This window comes from Artemia sp. Qi Xiang Cuo, chromosome 2, assembly GCF_049724085.1.
Source record: "Artemia sp. Qi Xiang Cuo chromosome 2, ASM4972408v1, whole genome shotgun sequence".
Lineage (NCBI taxonomy): Eukaryota > Metazoa > Arthropoda > Branchiopoda > Anostraca > Artemiidae > Artemia > Artemia sp. Qi Xiang Cuo.
Genome location: NC_142795.1, coordinates 68,068,046 through 68,092,485, shown reverse-complemented (window position 1 = coordinate 68,092,485; position 24,440 = coordinate 68,068,046). Strand labels below are relative to the sequence as shown.

At 36.3% G+C, this 24,440-nt stretch overlaps 1 protein-coding gene across 1 annotated transcript in view; it reads left to right on the top strand.

Annotated features, from left to right (window-relative positions):
• Shrm (shroom) overlaps positions 1 to 24,440 on the top strand; it is a 245,268-nt gene that overhangs the window by 29,305 nt on the left and 191,523 nt on the right. The window contains exon 2 of the mRNA XM_089102697.1: positions 12,540 to 13,229. Coding sequence (XP_088958823.1) covers positions 12,540 to 13,229 — 690 coding nt within the window. The remainder of the gene's footprint in view (positions 1 to 12,539; positions 13,230 to 24,440) is intronic.

The following is a 24,440-nucleotide window of genomic DNA, read 5'->3' as shown; positions in this document are numbered from 1 at the left end:
CTGTTCTATTAACCGGGCTCTTTTATATAGTGCTAGTTTGGTTAATGCTAATGAAATAAAATAGGATGACTATATATAATAGTTTAGAAACAAATTTGGGCTATATTATGCACATTAGGGAAGGTAGGGGGCAAATCATAGCATATAATAAATACGTAACCTAACCTAGGAACCTTCTCCCCCTAAACCCCAAAAACAACAATTTAAAAACAGTCCTTGCCTTTGTTTATATCCCAGAAGGCATTGTAAACCTGTTTTCATCACGCGTCTCAGTCTATTTCGTGACTGGTATGCATTGCCGTAGATAAAAGAGCCCGGTTAATTGAACAGTACCGGGAAGCGTGTACGCAGAATTTAATGTTGGAGGGAGTGTGGGTGAAGGAAGTTTATAAACTCTACGGGAAGAAAGTAAATCTCGAGGAAAATGTAAAGAAGTTTGTACAAAACTGGACATTCCTTGGGGGTGGGAGGTACTGGGCTAACGGCCTAATACCTTGTGAGCGTGCTTGACTACAGGATAATTTGCTTGGCATTAGCCGTAGATGGAAGGTTTAACATCTATAAACGAAACAAGCGGGACCTTGCATGTAGTACGCAGGAACAGGGGGCTTATTATTCACACAAGTTTTAAATTTTTGTGTACGAGTATGGGGCATTTTAGGTTGAAATCCTCCTTTTTTTGGGGGGGGGGTCTCTAAGAACATTATATGAATTGAATTCCCTACTCTCCCCCTGTCTGCTAGTAGGGTTGAAACCATGGGACTACGCACTTACTAGGTCGCTTCGTATGGACCAGAGACACCAAAGTATAGCTTATCTAGATAGACTTTTTAATGATTACATTTTACAGATAGACTTTTATAGAACAATAGCCTATTTTTTTCTTTGAAGTCGGAAGTATTTTCTAAAAAGAAGTTAAGAAATGGTAAAAGCATTACCTAAAGAGGCTTTCAGGATTTTTTTTTCGGCCTACCGACTTTGTGTCAAAAGATGCCAAATTCAGAAAATCAATGATCTAAAAATTCAGTGAACCATATTAAGAGAAACAATTCAAAAGGCAAGAGCGCCTAACCATCTCCTATCTACTTTAATTAATTGGCCGCATAGAATCCAATTGCATTTATGTTACCTAAAAAGGTCAATTTTTCACTTCCATAGAGTCTGCCGTATCTGTAAAATTTACTGCTAATAAACGGAGTTGCTCCTAATATGGGTTCATTGGAACAAATGGAAGATTCACTGTCAGTTTTATCTGTTAAAAAATTCTCTACGGTGATGACACATTGTATCCATTGCATTTTTATTTTGGCTGGGAAACACCTACAGCATTTTAATGATTTGTAACCTCAAGAGTAGTGCTTCTAGAGCAGAGGGTCTTAAGTAGGGGCACATGGACCTGTGGGACTACTTTGAAATACTCTGACGATAAATAAAAGTTCGAATAGGGATAAAATCCTTTTAATAGACAGTGATAAATTTCACAAACAGTGATAAATTTCACAAAAATACTAGATATTTCGGTCACAAATGCAGTGACCGAAATATCTAGTATTTTTGCAAAATGTATCACTGTTTGTGAAATTTATTACTGTCTATTAAAATGATTTTATCCCTGATTGAACTTTTATTTATCGTCATGGAAAGGCAGTGTGGTCTCCGAAATTATCTATGAAATACTTCGGTGGTTTACTTATGAATTATTATAGACTGCAATAACATACATTTCAAAATGAAGTACAAATGGAGACACTACGAGCAAGTGCACCATTCTGTAGTACTTCAGCTTATGCTGCAACAGTTCAAGTAACTATGGATAAAACCAATGGCCAAACATAGTCTTAACATCGAGAATAAATAAGCAGTTACTATTCATTTGCCACAACTACGTTCTGATTTAAACTATAACCTAGCATGCTGAATCAGTGAACTATCATAGGACTCTGTGATAATCAACTATCCGATCTTGGGTTATCCAGACGTGTTCGGAACAAAATTTGTCTTGGACAGTTATCCTGTCTTCGATTATCCAAGCAGTTATTATGACTAACTCTTGACTAAATACATGTCCGAATACTTTAATGTATATGGCCATGTTTAAGCACAAAACTCTTTTCCAGTGACTAATGGAAGTTTCGGTAAATCACGCCTGAGAACTTTTCTGCAGAAATGAATTGTCAGTCTCTGAGATGGTTCGTAACTGACGTTGATTATAAGCTCTTCAAAATTTGTTGCTCACATCGCTCTCGGCTTTCCATCTCTATGGTCAGGCCAAAAAATAAAGCAATATCTGTCTTGTTTGTAATTAATCAGTTGTAATTAAGGGAAGTAAAGAGCGAAGTTGAAACTTAAAACAGACAAAAATTATTGCTTCAAAGCCGATCTAATATATATCAATCAAATTATTACAAATAAACCAAATAATTATGTTTCCCTGTGTTTCTAGGATTACAAAAAACTAGCGCTTTACTGAAAACGCGAAAATCAGGAATTAAAAACAGGTATTAAAAACAGTATTAAAAACAGGAATATTGATTTGGGAGTCAAAAGTGAGTATGAATCCTGACAACAATAAAGTAATCTTTAAAGCTTTTCATACTCTTACACCAGCTGTGACATCAGTAGCTTTCCATGTAAAATTAAATTTATCTTAAAAACATAAGCGTAAAATTAAATATTTTTTTAATAACCGCAAAGTCATTGAACAGCATACAGATTATTGGATTGATTTATCAGGTATCATTTAGGTATAAAATTCAATAGTGCTATAAGCTATAAAATCAATAGTGATTAATAAACAATTTTCAAATGTAAGAAATATGCTTTAGTATTACTTGAAATGAAGATCAAATAAGACATAATATGAACTCTGAAAACGGGGTTATTTGTCTCTATACAACAGTGAATTGCTGGCTATGATACAAATTCTAAAGCTGGTCTATAGTCCTAATCCTAATGCTATCAAGATGGTTTTACTTCTAACTTGTCTACAAACTAATCATGACATGTCCGTTTTAAAACCAAAACGACGGCCAGGTATTGAACTGAGCCATCGTGCAGAAGTGACACCAAATCAAACGAGAAAAAAAAAGAAGCACAATCCTAAAAGGAATTGTTGCTTTATCTTAAAAAGGATTTATCCTAAAAGGGATTGATAATATTTTTATTCTGTAAAAAAGTGCCTTTAATTGGTTTGCTTTTATTGTACCAAAGCTCCTATATTATTTTGTGTTTTCCGTAAAGCACTAGTTTTCTATAATCCTAGAAACGTAGGGAAAAGTAATTAGTTGGTTTATTTGTACTGGTTTGTTTGATATATATTAGATAGGCCGTGAAGCAATGACTTTTGTCCGTTTTAAGTTTCAACTTCGCTCTTTACTTTTCTTGGAAAAACTTTGTTTTTTTATTAATTTTTGCTCGTTTTTGATTCAAATTTAATGAAGAAACAACCCTGCCATGATCTTTTTTTATTTATACGGAATAATCTCTGTTCGTTTTAAGCTTTAATGTCATTCCTTAGTTTCAGATGAAAACTTATGAAGCTGTTTAAGGGCGTATTTAGAAGCTTATATTTACGCCTAGTCACTTTTTATAAATTTAACTTGATAGCGCATTCCCATAAAGTGCACTGTCCGTTTCTCCACCCATTTTTTTCAAATGAAAAAAGTGCCTGTTTCAATGAAATAACCAAAAAAAGTGTTTCTCAAAACCTAGGCAGGAGCAAAAAATAAGGGGACAAGGACGTCCCTTCCCCTCAATTACCGCCATTAGAACTAGCACACAGACTTCATCGCCGAGTGAAGTTTAAAGGTTCAATTCAAAAGTGTTGATCATTCAAGCTTAATTTTTGGTAGATTTTTAGTTGAAATGTTTTTAGTTTTAGTTAATTTGTTTTCGCAATAATCTTTTACTTTTAAGATGAGTAGAAGATTAATGAAACTTACACAGGTGGTTTGGAGGGGGATTATATGTAAGGGGTTCTTTTAAACCTCCAGTTAAGGGCTTTGGACTATAATTGTTGCAATGGTAACCGTCTTATGTTTCCGAACTCTTCCACTTGAGAAATGTCCCAAAAGTGCCGTTTTTAGTGCTATATGGCACCTATGGATGGTAAAATTGATAAAAAGCACGTAGATATGAGTCTTCCCGGGATATGCTTTGAAAAATGAGTGCATCACATTTGCAAAAATAGTAGATTATCTAAAAAGTCATGATAGAAGGGACAAACTATGATTGAAAAAAAAATCCAAGGAGGAATCGATCGCATGATAATCTAATTTGAAGTCCTGCGCTATACTAAGAGAACCACACCTCTAATAATATAATTTAATATATTGGTGTTTGTTGGACTTTAATTGCATAGATTATTAAGGGGGTCTGGAGGAGGAACCTGTAGGTGGCGTTCTTATAAACCTTAAGTTAAGGGATTTGGATCATAATTATTACAATTATACCGTTTTATACTTTCAAGATTTTCCACTTAAGAAGTGGCACCAAAAGTGTTGTTTTCAGTGCTATATCTCAATTACGAATTGTAGAATTGATAAAAGCTAGATATGGTCAAAATTTTTCAAATGAGCCATTAAACATCACTCTAAGAAGTTCTGGTAGCCACTAGCCCCAGTTTTCCACTTCAGACATGGCACAAAAAGTGCCGTTTTTAGTATCATTTGAAACTTGCAAATGGCGGAATTTATAGGAAGAACGTAAATACGAGCAAAATTTTTTATATGAGCTATCAAAAATGTATCTACGATGTTCTGGTTGTCCGCTAGCCCCACCCCTTGAGAAATGGCACAGTGCCCTTTTTAGTGCCAAATGGCCCTTGTGGATGGTGGAATTTATATAAACCACCTACATATGAGAAATAGCTTTCGAATGAGCTCTTAAGAATCTCTCTATGATGTTCTAGTAACCCGCTAGGCCTGGGAAAAAAGAAGAAAAAAGATACTGTTTTAAAGTTTTTTAGCTTTTAGTCACTGTGGGTTGTGGTTCGCTCTCTACTAGGTTGCAACTAATGCTTCAACCATGACAAAGAGATACTGGGAATTCTCCCAAGAAACTAGTTCATATTGAAATCTCGTTTCTAGTTCAATCTGAAATCTAGTTCACATTGAAATATGTAAAATCTAATAGATGGTAGAATTTGTAAAAACCTAGTAAATATAAGCTATAGCTTATAATTGAGCCATTAAACATCTATCTACGATGGTGTGGTAGCTCAGTAGCTTTATAGTGAACAGATGATTCATGAAACTAACTCAGAAGGTGCGGAGAAGGAGGGTGCGGGACGGGTTCTCGTAAACCTTCATTTATGCGTTCTGGGATATAACTATCACAATAGTACCTGTTTTGAACTTCAGAGCTGTTCCACTTATGAAGAGGCACCAAAAGTATGGTTTTCAGTGCTATATCGCACTTACTAATGGTAGAATTGATTAAAAAAAACACGTTGATGTAAGCAATAGCTTTCAAATGAGCCATTAAACATAACTCTTATAAGTTCTGCTAGCCCAATAGCATCAGCTTTTCTACTTGAGACATGACACAAAAAGTGCCGTTTTTAGTGCCATTCGGAAATTTTAGATGGTGGAATTTATAGAAAGAACGTAGATATGAATAATAGCTTTTATATGAGCTATAAAAAATCTGTCTACAATGTTCTAGTAGCCTACTAGTGACACCACTTGAGAAATGGCAGAAAGTGCAATTTTAGTGCCATATGGCACTTGCAGATGGCGAAGTTTATAAAAAGAACGTAGATATAATAGCTTTTGAATGAGTTATTAAGCATCTGTCTATCATAAAAATATATGGTGACAACGAAATTCTATATCCATATATTTTTAATACGTATATTAGGGGATTCGCCCCCTAGTCATTACCTCGCTCTTTACGCTAAAGTTTTAATTTTGTTCAAATTCTTTAAAAATGACCCTTAATCACAAAGGCCCTTAATTAGAATAAATAGCTCTTATGAAAGTACTAAAAATCTTTGGCTTAAAGAGCGAGGTATTGACTAGGGGGCGAACCCAATCATATACTTAATATTTTCTGTTCATTTTAAGTTTTGATGTGACTCCTTATTTTCAGTTGAAACACTTGTTTATTTTAATTTAATTTCTGATCGTTTTTTTTAAATAATGATGGGAAATCCGGCGCCCCCTTCATAGTAATATCCCTTCCCCCCTGAAAACTTCTTCCATGGAAAGATCCTTCCACAAAGATCCACCCCCCCCCCAACCCACTACCAGAAAAAAAATCCCCCATGAAAACGTCGTTATACTTCCCAATAACCAATGCTATATGTAAACATTGGGTAAAGTTCATAACTTTCAGCCCTCCCTCCGGGGACTTTGGAGATTAAGTAATCCTAAAAGACATATTTATTATATTTTCGACTATGTAAATTTTGATCGGGTGACTTTGAGAAAAAATGAGCGTGGAAGGGGGCCTAGTTTCCCTCCATTTTTTTGGTCACTTAAAAAGATCACTAGAACTTTTAATTTTGGTTTGAATAAACCCTCCTACGATATTATAGAACCACTGGGTCGATACGATCACCCCTGGGAAAAAAACAAACAAATAAAGACGCATCTATGATCTTTCTTCTGGCAAAAAATACAAAATTCCGCAATTTCTCAGATATGCGTTTGAAACCTCTGCAGCAGAGTTATGCGATACGCTGAATCTGTTGGTGTGATTTTCATTAAAATTCTATAGCTTTTAGAGGGTCTTTCCCCTTTTTTTCGAAAATCAGCCAAACTTTCCCAGGTGCGTAACTTTTGATGGGTAGGACTTAACGTGACGAAACTTAAAAATTTGAAATCAGTATTAAAATTTGATTCTTTTGATGTATCTACTGGTACCAAAATCCCGTATTTTAGAGTTTCGGTTACTATTGAGCCTGGTCGCTCCTTACTCATAGTTCGTTACAGCGAACTGTTTAATATGGCTCATTTTTCTATTTTCACTGTCATTTTCACTTGATTTGGGAAAATTGAATCCAGCTTTGGCCCCCGCCCCTCCCCCCTCAGGGTTTTGACGAAATTATACCACTCACGTAGATATGAGCAATATCTTTTATGTGAGCTATTAAAAATCTGTCTAGATACATGCGATACCAATACGCCCAATAACAATACGCTCACACCGATACGCGTGATATAAATACGCCCGATACCGATACAGTGTGCAGCCCTTCCTCCAGGGACTATGGAGGGTCGTATCATCACCAAAACCAAAGATATTTGACCTTTGAACTATGTTGAACAAAATGACTATCTCGAAATTTTGATTGGATGACTTTGGGGGGAGGGAACCTTCAGGGAGGAGGGGCTAATTGCCCTTCAATCTTTTTAGTCACTTAAAAAGGACACTAGCAAATTTCATTTCCGTTTGAATGTGCTATTACACATCTCTCTATGGTGTTCTTGTCACCCCCTAGCCCTGCTAGAAAAAAAAAGAAGAAAAACGGGAGACGCATCAGTGTTACAACGAGGAAAAAGTCATTTTCTTGGGGTTCAAGGAGGGGGACTGTAATTTCCCTATTCAAGGTTTTCGACCATGATGATTCCAATGGTACACTTTTCATTTTCATCTGACGCCATTTTCGAGGGGTTTCAGGCTTTTTTCGAAATCATCATAAATTTGTTCTTACCATACACTTTTACTTTTAAGACGAGATAAAATAATAGCTACCCATCGCCAATCTATATCAGAGAGCACCTCGCTTCCAGTGGATAGTTTTTTCCCTTAGCATGATTTTGTGAGTTTGACTCCAATCATGTTAAAAGGAAGATTTTAGGTTCCACCAGTAGACTAAAGAGACATACAATGGGGACTGAGAGAGGGAGTATACGGGAAGGGTACCTTGTAATCCTCCAGTTAAGGGTTTTGAACCATAATCATTACAATGGTATCGTTTTATATTTCGAAGCTTTTCAACTTAAGAAGTGGCAGAAAAGGTGCTGTTTTTTGTGGTATTTGGAACTTATGAATGGCAAAACTGATTTATATCACGTAGATATGAGCAATAGCTTTCAAATCAGCTATTAAACATCTCTCTAGGAAGTTCTGGCAGCCCATTAGCCCCTAGCTTTTCCACTTTAGACATGGCATCGATAGTGCCATTTTTAGTGCCATTTGGCAGTTGCAGGTGGTGGAATTTATAAATAAAATATAGATATGAGAAATAGCTTTAATGTGAGCTATTAAACATCTATCTACGATGTTTTTGTAGCCCGCTAGTCCCACCCCTTTAGGAATGGCACATATTATACCATTTTGTGCCTTATGGCACTTGCAGATGGTGGAATTTATAAATAGCACTTAGATGTGAGAAACAGCTTTATAATGAGTCATTAAGTATCTCTCTATGGTGTTCTGGTAAACCGCTAGCCCTGGAAAAAAAGGAGAAGAAAAAGAGACAAATCAGTGCTACCCATACAAAAAAAATGATATTTCTTGTTTTTCAAGGTTGGGGACTGTAATTTCCCTGAATTAGGTTTTTCGACTATGCTGATTCCAATGGTACACTTTTCATTTTGATTTGACGCCATTTTCGAGGGGTCTCAGACTTTTTTCGAAATAACCATAAATTTGTTTTCCTAATAAACTTTTACTTTTAAGACGAACTGAAATGTTAGTTACCATTCTTGAATCAGTGTCAGATGGAAATTTGTTTCACCATGCATTTTTTTTCTCAACGCGTTTTTTAACTTTTGGTTACTAATGGCCACGGTCCGCTCTTTACTAGGTTGCAGCTACCGCTGCAACCATGATTTTAAGGTTGTGTGAAATGGATGATTTTAAGCTTTTCATGGGAACAACTTTTTGTTCAAGGATTTAAAGTGTGAAACTATTGGTTGTAGAAAATAGATAGAAGGCTCATTCAAACGAAAAAATTGATCCTATTACCTTTTAAGTGCCAAAATAAAAGCTGTAACCCAAATAAATTGTCATTTTCCTCCATTTTGTGCAGCAGAGTGACCATTTTGGCTCAAATTGTTAGAAGACCAAAAAATAATGAAAACCTTCTGATTCAAAAGATCAAGGAGCCGTACAAGAATCTATCATTTTCCAAGGATGCACTCCTATTTTTTCGTGTGTTTTGTTCTCAAGTTCACCATTGCAATATGCTATGAAAAACACCATATGTTATGACGTGCAAAAAACATGATTTAGCCTGCTAGTTATAAACAAATCAGAATTGGATCGACAGTAAATTAAATAAAAGTGTATTTTTGCAAGGAATTGAACAACGATATTAATATTCGGTCCGAGGACCATCCGAGTTAAGTAAGGATTATTTGCAATGGTTGAAAGCTCGAGCACTGTCCCGTATTTGAGATAGTACCATATGTGACGGCCGATGCCTGGATATGCCCACCGCAGTCAGTGGCGTCAATTCATGTAAATTTGCTAGAACGTGTGTATTTTTCAAAATCTAGGTTTTGTTGTTTCTCTATTTTTCAATGAAAGCACTAAAAAAGCCATTTTTCAATACAAGTACCGAAAAAGGGTATTCTTCAAAATTTAGGATATGCAAAAAATCTTGGCGGCCATCCCCCCCCCCTCCCTAGCTGACACCAACCGCAGCAAATGAAGTAAGTGGAGGGACATATCCTACGAAGTCGATTATTTACTAGAAAGTTTCAGATATGCTAACTGAAAATTTCGCAATGGTTAGATTCAGTGTAATGAAGTAGTTCATAAAAAACGTCAAACGTATCTGTTCGTAATTTGATATAGTCCTTCAGAATGATTGGAAACCACCATGTGTTCTGATATCTGGGTGGCCAAAGAATTGGTGGACAAGACCTTTCTCTTAAATTAAAGGAAGAAGATTAGTAACTACGTTTTTATTCAGCAGCTTGTGGCAAAAGAACAAATGCTATGCAAAGAATATGTCGAAGTTGCCTTACCTAACAGACACAAGGAAAGAATATGCCTAACTATGCAAAGAATATGTCGAAGTTGCCTTACCTAACAGTCATAAGGAAAGAATATGCCTAACTATGCAAAGAATATGTCGAAGTTGCCTTACCTAACAGTCATAAGGAAAGAATATGCCTAATTATGCAAAGAATATGTCGAAGTTGCCTTACCTAACAGTCGTAAGTTACAGCAAAATCAGGATAAAAAAAGAAAAAGTTTAATGTTAAGTATGTACCTAATTAAACCCCCCCCCTAATTGGAATGTTTTTTATCAATATTTTCATCACAAACATGTTCTTGTCACTTGGGTTACTTCATACTTGCTGATTAGTAGAGTCAGATGGTGACCATGGGAGCGGAGCCGTTCCTGGGAGGGGGACCAGTTCAGTTGCCCCGGGCACCATGGCTTGGGGACTTCTTGGCTGGGGAAATTGCCAACTTTGATCCAATGTTTCACTTTGATTTGACTGTTTTGCTTATATTTGAGTCGGGAGAGGGCGCTGTAATTATTTTGGTACTTATATATTATTCGATTCACACTCGATAATATGGATATACAGATCAGACAATAACCGGTTTTTGACCGCAGTATCCGAAGAAAATTAGCTTAGGCTCAGTTGAAATATACGTTGTAGGTATATTTTTATTAAATATTTAAAACATAAAGATGGTATTTTGATAGGGTTAGGTTTGCTAATTAATATAATGCGTTCTATGCACCTCCCATCATCATTATTTGTTGTAGTTTTTATAATTTTATTACTAAAGTTTTGTATTTCCATCATATTTCGGCATATTTCGTAATGATTAACTAAACTTCATTTCTCGAGCGTGTACCGAATAATGCACAAGCACCATTATTTTTTCTCTGGTCGCCACCAATCCTAGGAACGGCTCTGCTTTAAAGCTTGCTGGTTTGACCATTCCCCCTCCCCTTAAATGCAAAGATTATGAGCAACTGTGAGCTTTCTGGCTATGTAATTAGTAATTTTTTTATTTTTCTGTAGTAGACTCCTCTAGAAAATATATTACCCCAATGAGTCAAAATTATGGGAATGGGCTTGGGAAAGCGCAAAGTTATTATTCAAGTTTTTTGTTTGAATATTTAATTATGTTTGGCTATTTATGTTTATTTGTGTATTTTTATTTTGTATGTTTATTTATGTTTAGTCAGGCTTAAAGTAATAAGAACGGAAAAAAGTGTCGAAGCCACAGAATAATTAAATATATTGCTAAAATAGGAAATTACTTTTAATTTTTCTTTTTTCCCCGTTTTTACTATTATTTCCGTATTTTTAACGGTGTCTATTCTTCACTGCTCCAATTAAGTGATTTTAATTTAAGCTCAGTTTTTTTTTAATCAAAACGGTAAAATTTCAGGAAGTTATTAAAACATCATTAAGTCTCGAGTAAACCTGTTAAATATACCAAGCGTCCGATCCCAGAATTCTCATTATTCATAAAGGAAAAAAAAAGACAAAAAGTATATTTTTTCAAACTTATGAGGCGTAGAAGCTGAAAGGGTTAAAAGTAGGGGCGTCGTTTGGGAGGGACAAGGGGGATGGACAGTTGCCCCCCCCCCAGTAATGTGAATAAACAAAAATATTATACAGGCCATGCTCCTTGAATATAGGAAAGTAGACCCCTCTTGCCCCCCCCCAATGAAAATGTTGTAGATTTGCCCATGGTTAAAAGAAAGATGTCAAAGGTTCGTTGGGTATTTCCTGTTTTTATTAACATAAATATATGAAATGATATAGATGAACTCTTCCGTGTATAGATTTTAACTGAACTCATCCGCCATATAGTTTGAGCCTGTGAGTGTAGAATTTTCTAAATTGAAAAAAAAAAAAAAAAAAAAAAAAAAAAAAAAGACTTAATATCTAGGGCTATGCAATTAACTAAAATCTGTACTTTTCCAACCTCCTTTTTGCCAGTTTTCTAGTTTTTTGTGTTATGGTAATCATAATTAAGTATTTGGTTTTAAGGTGATGTGGTAGTCTTTTGCTCGATTTTCAGGATCTCTTGTCGGTGAATTTGTCAAAGGACAAAGCTTCAATTAGCGACCTCTCCAGGGGACTTAGTTTTAAAGATCAATCTAGAATTTGGGGGTTGACAAGTAACAAAAGTTGACATTTGCTAATGAATGTGTGAAAGCACGTTTGTTTTATAAGATTTCCCACTGTACCAAGACCTTCTTGGAATCACTTTTTCATAATGTGGTGTAATAACACTCCTACGAAATATTTTTCTCTTCCTTAGTATTTATCTTATGCTTTGGGCGTGGGTGATGTGGGCTGGTAGAACTTTCAGTTAAGAAGCTTCTAAGAATCCTTTGCTACCCAGAGAAATTAGGGTGAAACAGGTTAAAAAGTACAAAAAATCCTTTCCTTTGAAAGAAGGACTCAAAGTATATTGATCTATGTTAAAAAAAGTGAACATTTAGTTTTTTTCCTATAGCTTCCAGGATTCCAACAGCTTGCATAACTTTCTTTCAGAAGCATTGATTTGGCTTCAGTAGAAGGTTGGATGTTCTAATTCTCGTGGAGTAATCCATACTGCTATGTTATACCGCTATCTGATTCTATGTTTTATTTTTCAAGGTCGTCCAACGATTCTAAGGATTCACCAGACACAAAGTCAGTGAAGCGACGTGACTCAGCAAAACTCCCTTCAGCTTCAAAGTTATTACGTTCTCTGCGTCCAGATAGAACTAGTCCTGCATATCACAGTGAGGGAAAGGGGCTAAGGAAAAGAAAACAAGCTTGGGCCTCTGAGCGGGATCTTCCTGAATCGGGAAAGAAATCAGCAGAACGAAGTAGAAGCTTCAGCGAAAGACCTAAATTTGAATCAATACAAGATCTATCTACTCTTACTCAAACTGATAGCTCTGTCTCTGAGTTTGAAAATAGTGCCACTGAAAAAAGCATAATCGATCACGTCTTTGCTGACATTGATGACTTGAAGAAGAAAAAGAAGGAAACTGATATAAAACGTGAAAGACAAGAAAGAAAGTTAACTAAAGATAGTGGGTATGAGACATCTAATTCTGATTATGCAAATCCTGACACATTAAAATCTATCCGCGAAGTAGAAAACTCAACAGAGTCAATATACGCAAACCTTCAAGAATTACAAGAGGGGGTTTACTCTGCAAGAGAAACGAACTTCTTTGGGAATGAAGAAGATTCGCCCAAATGTACCCCAGAAACTGAAAGAAAACATCACGAGGAATCGAATAAGTCCCTCCAGAATGATACCACTCCTAATAACGAGACAAATACGCCTGATAGGTAAGATAGATTATTCCTCATATTAACCATCTAACCATATAGGGAAGCTCATATATCAAAACTCTGTTTCTCCACTGAAGTCAATTGATGTGAATGTAATAAGTGTTATGCGTTTTTGTATATACAGACACGTATACGTCGGATTTAATTTTTTGGGAATAATAATAATAAAAAAAAGTCAGGAGGGTCAATAATAAAAAAAACAAGTTTTATTTAATAATTTGAATAAGAAGTGCCCATAATTTTAAGAAAATTTTGGATCCAAACGTGTTGTGATGTATGCCATCACAAACGTGTTGATGTAATTGTTTGTACCGTACAACAAGATGAAGCCAAATTATTTAACTACAATATAATTTTCCAAATTTTTCGCGTGTAACACCTCAAAAAAAAAAAAAAAAAAAAACTGCTCCAATGTAATGTTTAGAAACTTTATATTTGATCTCTGTCACATACAAAAAGTGGAATGAACCCCCTTTTTGTATAATTGTATGGAATTATATATGATAAAATATTGCTTATTTGATGATTTATGTGACGAGAAGTGGAACACGAACTATTCAGACATATCAGTCTATGTTCATTGTACGCTTCAGTTGGGTTACTTGATAAATCGCAGATGTTACGTTTAGTTTATAGTTAATAGCCAAAACCGCACTTTTTAGGAGCGCAGGATTCTTCATAGCAGTGATGCCAAACGTGGTACAATTGTACCATTTTGGTACATTTAACCTCTACAGGTACAATATAGTACAATCCCACAAAATATGGTACATTTTACAATATTATGGTACAATGTGGTACAATTCAGTATTTTTGTACCTATGTTTGCATTCTTTCATCTACAAATATTTTATTTCACCCTGATTTGTTCAGCATAGTCAAGATAAGAAACAGACAAGCAGTCACCTATTTTCGTACACAGACACTTCATTTCCGGCGTCCAAAGGTCGACAAAAACATCTTTCTGTGTATTAACTATCAAGTCTTACCGATTGAAAATGAAAGACTAAAAATGAAGCTATAATGACACTTGGATTTATGATGGTTGGGAATCCAGTGGAATAAAAACAAAAGCCAACCACCCAAGGTGAATCTCCTCAGTTTGAGAATTTTTATTAAGAAAAAAGGAGCCTGTTGAGAGAAATTAAAAGTAAGATTAAAAGTAAAGAAAAGTAAAGAAGTAAAAAAGAAATTAAAAGTAAGTTGCTCGCAATTGAGTCAAGGTCTAAAGCTATGATATAGATTTTGTACATTAATAAGCATATACTGTTGTCAGATATTAAATAATCGTCCCATTGTTTATTTTTTGAGTCTCTTAACTAAAATAGCTGCTGACCACTGTGTTATGTGAATACTGTGAACTTGAGTGCCTCTTCTCTTCTGAATGAAATGACATTTGGTTTCACTCTGCATTTGATTACTCGGATTCTGCATCAGGAAAGGTGTCCTATTTCAGGCAAATTGCCGACTCGTGTAACTATTGGGCTTTACCTGTATCAGTGATTAAATAAATAAAAACAAGTTTTTCCAACTGAAAGTAAGGAGCAACATTAAAACTTAAAAGGAACAGAAATTAATTAAAAAAAAACTTTTTCCACAAAATAAGTTTTTCAAAGAAAATTAAAGAACTCTACAAATCTACCACAAATCAGCATCGATAAATAAATGAAACCCAAAACGAACAGAAATTACAATAAATCACTGAGTCAAACGCAAAACAAGCAAAAATTAACATGAGTAGGGCTCAAAACCCCTATGTTTTTCCAAGGCCATAACATAATTTACACTTTACTAAAAAAATACAGATGATTGTGCATTGTCAGTTTAATATACATATACTGCTATTTATTAATCAAAATGTTAATATTATTTGATTTACTAAGTTATAAAAGTAAAAACATTTATATTTTTTCAGTAAAGTGCAAGTTATGTTCTGGCCTTGGGAAGGCATATGGGTTTTGAGCCCTACTCATGTTAATTTATGCTAGTTTTGAGTTTGACAAAGTTTGCTAAAGTTTGCCAAGTTTACAAATGGTCGTAAATGGCCGAAAAATAACGGTTTTTGTTGGCCTTTAGTAAAATGTTTCTGTTGCAATTTATGTTACTCCAAACAATTTCTTCAAGTATTGTCAGGAGTAATGTACTGTATTAGAAGAGAAAGAAAAACAAAGGAATAGAGAAAGGAAGTGAATGGAAATGTCTTATGTAAAATTGTCATAGATAGTACTTTACGTGACGATCCGCATGTTACGCGAAGAGTAACACGCGGAAAAACATTTGGGATATGGTACATTTTTTTGTCATTGGTACATTCTTCATGCAATGTGTGGTACATTTTGTTTTGAGGTGTTGGTAACATTGCTTCATAGATGCATTCTGGTTCAACCTTTAGGGAGGAGAGGAATTATGAACAGATTAATGTTCCTAGGGGAAGGGGGATGGTCAAAAATACATATTTTAGGTCAGTATTTTATCATTCCAAGAGGGTTGGAGTCCAATCATGGTTGTCGTCTAATCCTTAATACAAAATGTCCAAAAACCGACCAAAAAGCAAAAAATTTTCCAAACTCGACAAAAACTTTCCTAAAAACATTCACGTATTTTTCTAGCTTCTTTTTTTCTTACAACTTACAACCCTTGTCCTGAGGGCTGTGGGGGGGGGGGGGGTTGTCATCGTCAAAGACATAATTTTCGGATCTTTTAAAATTTTGTAAGATGAAGCATTATAAACGACGGTTAAGGATTTGTGATCCTGGTAATCCCAATACTACTACTATTTATAACAACTCACTGCATCACCAAGCCGCCTGAGACCAACAGCTACGCACGCTCATTCTCCATCCCAATCTATTCAAAGCCTCCCTCTTTACACCCTCCCAGAAAGTTCCCGTTTTCCTTTAAATCTTTCTACATTGAACAAAATGGCTATATCAAAAATTTGATCTGAAGTGTTTGGGAAAATGATGGGTGTGGGGGGGCATTTGCCCTCTGATCTCTTTCGACTATTAAAAAGGGCGCTAGTCCTCTCAGTTTCCAATCGAATGAACACTTTTTGAAGTTTCTACGAAAACGCTCTCTATAAAAAAAAAACTTATATGCCCCCAGGGCATAACTTATAACCCTTGCCCTGAGGGCTTTGGGGGGCTGTCATCATCAAAGGCATAATTTCCGAACCTGCCAAATACGTTGAACAGAATGGGTATCTCAAAATTGTGATCTTAAGTGTTTCGGGAAAGGATGGGCGTGGGGGGGGGGAATTTACTCTGATTACTTTCGACTGTTAGAAAGGGCCCTAGCCCTCTCAATTTCCAATCGAATGAGACCTTTTTGCAGTTTCTACGACAACTCATTCTATATAAAGTGTCCTGGTCTAAAACAAATCAAAAATAAATAAATAAATGAACAATACATTGTGCCAACATCGTTCTTTTCTTAGGCAGCGCTATTGTGCTTCCCATGATACTACCATGGTAAGTGAAGCTGTCCACCTGATCAGTCTTTTCGTTACACAACCTCATCTTTTCGTCTTCACTTATTCCTAGCCTTAGCGACTTAATCTTCTAAACATTAATTTTCAAACCTATTCTAACACCCTGAACTCGCAAAACCTCTAAAAGTTAATTCATTTTTCTCGCACTTTCATCTAGTCTGCTTAAATCATCAGCATAAACTAAGTCCAGTAGAGTTTTTCCTCCCCATTTGATTCTGTGGTCTCCCGTTGCCTTTCCTCTGCTCCTTAAAACAAAGTCCATGAAAATAATCAAAATATTGCATATATTTAGTCTTGAATTTGGTCCTAAAGGGCTGGGCACACGTAGCTGATTTCGGGAACTGATTTCCAAATTAGTGCCGATTTTAAAAGAAATCGGCGTCGATTTGAGCTTGAAAATTTTTCTAGTTTTCGGCGCCGATTTACAAAATCAGCCCCGATTTTATCATGATCATCATAAAAAAAATAGAGATACAAATAAATGGTGAGCCAGAGATGTCTGTGGTGAAAGACCCCGCTACTGAGCTGAGGACTAAACTGAGAACTAAGCTGAGATCAATCATGCAACTATTAATAAACTCAAGTTGACTAGTTGTGTCCATGATTTTTTGTTTTGAAAATCTCGCGCAATAACTTTTTCTTTCAACAAATTTTTCTTATCGCTATCGTTTGTCCACTGATGCTGAAATCGGCTCCCGAATTAGCTACGTGTGCCTAGCCCTTAAGATGAAATTTGTTGATGCATATGCATCAACAATAAATTTAGTCTTTTATTAACACTATATATTTTTCTCAATAATTACTAGAAAGATATACCTGGGAAAACAAAAATAACCCTGTCTTTATGTAGCCATGTTTGATTCATGTTCAATTGATCTATCATATATCTCTATTTTTTGGTGATATTTTATATATTTTTGGTCTCAAAACTTGTGCTTTAGAAAGCATCGACTTAAGTGTCTGAAGTTCCTCGTAGTTTTAGGTAGAATCATGCTCTGAAGTGCTAGAAATATTTTTTTAAATACCATTAACATTTGACGATACTGAATCACTGACAGTAGCTTAGTGATTCAAAAGCGCTTATGGAGTCTGAAGTTTTAAAATGAGTAGAAAATATATTGTAAAAGAAAATCTCCTTCGGCGGAAACGCGCCTGTTTCGTGACAAAACGATGGGTTTGAAGTGAATACGTTTGAAGACATCGATACCCATTCATGGTTACATTCACTCCCCCGCACTCTAGGGACGCCAGCAGGGAGTAATGGGAAATCACTATAATTTCAACCCCTCCCGAAATAAAAGCATACACATGTGTCTCTCATGGTTTCGTATCTATGCTAATTTTAGTCGGTTTATTACCGTATCGGAGATATTTTCTAAAGTGAAAAGGTCGATTAAAAACACAAAACATGTGTATTTCTATCTAAGAGTGAAATCTTAAGTCAAGTTTTGAACTTGCAAGTCTTACCTCCAAGTTTTAAACTTGCCTCAGGAACCATCTTAGACCAGGGGACCCCCCCCCCAACCTACGCGAAGGCGGACATCATGCAAAATTACTCCATTAGCATCTAAAACAGTCCTTCCAAAAGGGGAGATAGCAAATTTAAAAAAAAAGCTTTTGAAGTATGTATGTATTTATTTCCATAAAAAGCCGTCGGGCCATAGAAAAAAAAAACAGAACATAAACGTAACAAAACCAATAAAAAACACAAACAAATTAAAAAGAAAAACCTACTTATATATGAATCTTCACGAAACTATTTATAAAGAGATACATCTTTCACGATGTATCAGCCCTTCGTCAACATACTTAGCCAGATTCCTAATATCGTTTTAGCCCGTGATCCTACGATCCCTTCCACCCACCTTCTATCTATCAACACTAAAGTAAAACAATTTACTTCTCAGATCCGCCAATTCCTTAAAATCCCCCCTCCCCCCAAAAAAGAAAAATGTCCTCCTCATCTTCCCCATACATGGGAAAGGGGACTTTGTTGACACTGTGACCCCTAAATTTCCTCTCTCATTCTCCAATATCAATCGACCCTCCCCTTAAATCCAAAATCCATTTTATTTCTTCCCCTTTCAACTCCAGATTGAAATAAACTTCTCCCTCCCCCCCTCAGGTGTCTTTCATCGTACTATACAGACTCAGAGATCCCGAGGCCTCCTTCCGAACCTGCCACTGCTGTATTCCTTGTTCGTGTAACCTTTCTTTTACCTTCTCAACCACTGTATCCGAATTCGATCCCTCACCTTCGTTCCAAAAATACGAGTATCCTACTTTATCTAAAAATTTCTTAATTTCCTGCGGCCACCCTACCTCTATCTTGTCCTCCAACAAATTAAAATACGCTTCTTTCGCTAGCCTATTATTACTTCTTAAAAATGTTTATCCAAAAACTTCGCCATTCTTATTAACCTATCTTTTCTTAACCTACTTCGTCCCAAATCCCTCTCCAGTACAACATTGTGGGTGGATTTATGGACCCGAAAAACTCTTAAAATAATTCCTTTGCATTCTCTCCAAATCCTCACTTGCTCTAAAACCCCGGACTCACACCCGTAATGCCTAACCGGGAGGAGGTTAGTCCTAAATAATTATTTATGCATTGCTAAATCCCTAATCTTTCCAACGTCACTTTTTAAAATTAGATTTATACACATATTTCCCTTTTGTACTCTATTCTTAACCTCCTGTGCATGCATACCATATGTGTTCCCTGACCCCCTTCTAGGAGATGTTCATATGGATAATATTATTCGTCAAACGAGGACTCGTGTTCATACATGTGCAGGTATCCGCTGCACTAGGCTACTTCGTGTGCAACGAGGGAACGGAATTAGAACTGAGGTTGTTAGGTAAAATTGAAGGAGATCTAAATGGTTAGCGGGAGCCTGGCTTGGAGACGGAAGAGGTAAATTAAAATAGAGAGTCAGGGCCAAAAAGACAGGGGCTTCTTAGATAGAAAGCGTGCAACGCCGTGTAGCCCAAAGCACATATTAAGGGGTTTCACAGTTTGTTTAGGCCTGCAAGCTACCTGTCCAACAGCAGGATGTGGATTTCAATGAAAGTAGGCAACTTACAATAATAAAGTTACAATAATAATTATTATAAAGCATGACTTCTATTTAGCTAATTGGGTCATTCTTGTATGTCTAATTAAACACTTTTTGATATGCTGCTTTTCTATTATTGCACCTTTTGGAAAGTTCGTTATGCATTGATACTAATTGTTCCGCCAAGAATTATCCATTGATTTCAATTCAAGAAAAACGGCAGATTTCTGAATGTCTTCCAGGTCTTAGTCGACTCTCTGTGAAGTATGACAGAGCAACAATGGTTTAATTTACATTTATCATTTTATCATTCCAAGAGGGTTGGAGTCCAATCATGGTTGTCGTCTAATCCTTAATACAAAATGTCCAAAAACCGACCAAAAAGCAAAAAATTTTCCAAACTCGACAAAAACTTTCCTAAAAACATTCACGTATTTTTCTAGTTTCTTTTTTTCTTACAACTTACAACCCTTGTCCTGAGGGCTGTGGGGGGGGGGGGGGGGTTGTCATCGTCAAATACATAATTTTCGGAACTTTTAAAATTTTGTAAGATGAAGCATTATAAAAGACGGTTAAGGATTTGTGATCCTGGTAATCCCAATACTACTACTATTTATAACAACTCACTGCATCACCAAGCCGCCTGAGACCAACAGCTACGCACGCTCATTCTCCATCCCAATCTATTCAAAGCCTCCCTCTTTACACCCTCCCAGAAAGTTCCCGTTTTCCTTTAAATCTTTCTACATTGAACAAAATGGCTATATCAAAAATTTGATCTGAAGTGTTTGGGAAAATGATGGGTGTGGGGGGGGCATTTGCCCTCTGATCTCTTTCGACTATTAAAAAGGGCGCTAGTCCTCTCAGTTTCCAATCGAATGAACACTTTTTGAATTTTCTACGAAAACGCTCTCTATAAAAAAAAAAAAACTTATATGCCCCCAGGGCATAACTTATAACCCTTGCCCTGAGGGCTTTGGGGGGCTGTCATCATCAAAGGCATAATTTCCGAACCTGCCAAATACGTTGAACAGAATGGGTATCTCAAAATTGTGATCTTAAGTGTTTCGGGAAAGGATGGGCGTGGGGGGGGGAATTTACTCTGATTACTTTCGACTGTTAGAAAGGGCCCTAGCCCTCTCAATTTCCAATCGAATGAGACCTTTTTGCAGTTTCTACGACAACTCATTCTATATAAAGTGTCCTGGTCTAAAACAAATCAAAAATAAATAAATAAATGAACAATACATTGTGCCAACATCGTTCTTTTCTTAGGCAGCGCTATTGTGCTTCCCATGATACTACCAAGGTAAGTGAAGCTGTCCACCTGATCAGTCTTTTCGTTACCCAACTTCACCTTTTCATCTTCACTTATTCCTAGCCTTAGCGACTTAATCTTCTAAACATTAATTTTCAAACCTATTCTAACACCCTGAACTCGCAAAACCTCTAAAAGTTAATTCATTTTTCTCGCACTTTCATCTAGTCTGCTTAAATCATCAGCATAAACTAAGTCCAGTAGAGTTTTTCCTCCCCATTTGATTCCGTGGTCTCCCATTGCCTTTCCTGTGCTCCTTAAAACAAAGTCCATGAAAATAATCAAAATATTGCATATATTTAGTCTTGAATTTGGTCCTAAAGGGCTGGGCACACGTAGCTGATTTCGGGAACTGATTTCCAAATCAGTGCCGATTTTAAAGGAAATCGGAGTCGATTTGAGCTTGAAAATTTTTTGAGTTTTCGGCGCCGATTTACAAAATCAGCGCCGATTTTATCATGATCATCATAAAAAAATAGAGATACAAATAAATGGTGAGCCAGAGACGTCTGTGGTGAAAGACCCCGCTACTGAGCTGAGAAGTAAACTGAGAACTAAGCTGAGACCAATCATGCAACTATTAATAAACTGCAGTTGACTATTTGTGTCCATGATTCTTTGTTTTGAAAATCTCGCGCAATAAATTTTCCTTTCCACAAATTTTCCTTATCGCTATCGTTTGTCCACTGATGCTGAAATCGGTTCCCGGAATCAGCTACATGTGCCTAGCCCTTAAGATGAAATTTGTTGATGCATATGCATCAACAATAAATTTAGTCTTTTATTAACACTATATATTTTTCTCAATAATTACTAGAAAGATATACCTGGGAAAACAAAAATAACCCTGTCTTTATGTAGCCATGTTTGATTCATGTTCAATTGATCTATCATATATCTCTATTTTTTGGTGATATTTTATATATTTTTGGTCTCAAAACTTGTGCTTTAGAAAGCATCGACTTAAGTGTCTGAAGTTCCTCGTAGTTTTAGGTAGAATCATGCTCTGAAGTGCTAGAAATATTTTTTTAAATACCATTAACATTTGACGATACTGAATCACTGACAGTAGCTTAGTGATTCAAAAGCGCTTATGGAATCTGAAGTTTTAAAATGAGTAGAAAATATATTGTAAAAGAAAATCTCCTTCGGCGGAAACGCGCCTGTTTCGTGACAAAACGATGGGTTTGAAGTGAATACGTTTGAAGACATCGATACCCATTCATGGTTACATTCACTCCCCCGCACTCTAGGGACGCCAGCAGGGAGTAATGGGAAATCACTATAATTTCAACCCCCTCCCGAAATAAAAGCATACACATGTGTCTCTCATGGTTTCGTATCTATGCTAATTTTAGTCGGTTTATTACCGTATCGGAGATATTTTCTAAAGTGAAAAGGTCGATTAAAAACACAAAACATGTGTATTTCTATCTAAGAGTGAAATCTTAAGTCAAGTTTTGAACTTGCAAGTCTTACCTCCAAGTTTTAAACTTGCCTCAGGAACCATCTTAGACCAGGGGACCCCCCCCCCCCAACCTACGCGAAGGAGGACATCATGCAAAATTACTCCATTAGCATCTAAAACAGTCCTTCCAAAAGGGTAGATAGAAAATTTAAAAAAAAAGCTTTTGAATTATGTATGTATTTATTTCCATAAAAAGCCGTCGGGCCATATAAAAAAAAAACAGAACATAAACGTAACAAAACCAATAAAAAACACAAACAAATTAAAAAGAAAAACCTACTTATATATGAATCTTCACGAAACTATTTATAAAGAGATACATCTTTCACGATGTATCAGCCCTTCGTCAACATACTTAGCCAGATTCCTAATATCGTTTTAGCCCGTGATCCTACGATCCCTTCCACCCACCTTCTATCTATCAACACTAAAGTAAAACAATTTACTTCTCAGATCCGCCAATTCCTTAAAATCCCCCCCGCCCCCCAAAAAAAGAAAAATGTCCTCCTCATCTTCCCCATACATGGGAAAGGGGACTTTGTTGACACTGTGACCCCTAAATTTCCTCTCTCATTCTCCAATATCAATCGACCCTCCCCTTAAATCCAAAATCCATTTTATTTCTTCCCCTTTCAACTCCAGATTGAAATAAACTTCTCCCTCCCCCCCTCAGGTGTCTTTCATCGTACTATACAGACTCAGAGATCCCGAGGCCTCCTTCCGAACCTGCCACTGCTGTATTCCTTGTTCGTGTAACCTTTCTTTTACCTTCTCAACCACTGTATCCGAATTCGATCCCTCACCTTCGTTCCAAAAATACGAGTATCCTACTTTATCTAAAAATTTCTTAATTTCCTGCGGCCACCCTACCTCTATCTTGTCCTCCAACAAATTAAAATACGCTTCTTTCGCTAGCCTATTATTACTTCTTAAAAATGTTTATCCAAAAACTTCGCCATTCTTATTAACCTATCTTTTCTTAACCTACTTCGTCCCAAATCCCTCTCCAGTACAACATTGTGGGTGGATTTATGGACCCGAAAAACTATCTTAAAATAATTCCTTTGCATTCTCTCCAAATCCTCACTTTCTCTAAAACCCCGGAGCTCACACCCGTAATGCATAACCGGGAGGAGTTTAGTCCTAAATAAATATTTATGCGTTGCTAAATCCCTAATCTTTCCAACCTCACTTTTTAAAATTAAATTTATACACATATTTCCCTTTTGCACTCTATTCTTAACCTCCTGTGCATGCATACCATATGTGTTCCCTGACCCCCTTCTAGGAGATGTTCATATGGATAATATTATTCGTCAAACGAGGACTCGTGTTCATACATGTGCAGGTATCCGCTGCACTAGGCTACTTCGTGTGCAACGAGGGAACGGAATTAGAACTGAGGTTGTTAGGTAAAATTGAAGGAGATCTAAATGGTTAGCGGGAGCCTGGCTTGGAGACGGAAGAGGTAAATTAAAATAGAGAGTCAGGGCCAAAAAGACAGGGGCTTCTTAGATAGAAAGCGTGCAACGCCGTGTAGCCCAAAGCACATATTAAGGGGTTTCACAGTTTGTTTAGGCCTGCAAGCTACCTGTCCAACAGCAGGATGTGGATTTCAATGAAAGTAGGCAACTTACAATAATAAAGTTACAATAATAATTATTATAAAGCATGACTTCTATTTAGCTAATTGGGTCATTCTTGTATGTCTAATTAAACACTTTTTGATATGCTGCTTTTCTATTATTGCACCTTTTGGAAAGTTCGTTATGCATTGATACTAATTGTTCCGCCAAGAATTATCCATTGATTTCAATTCAAGAAAAACGGCAGATTTCTGAATGTCTTCCAGGTCTTAGTCGACTCTCTGTGA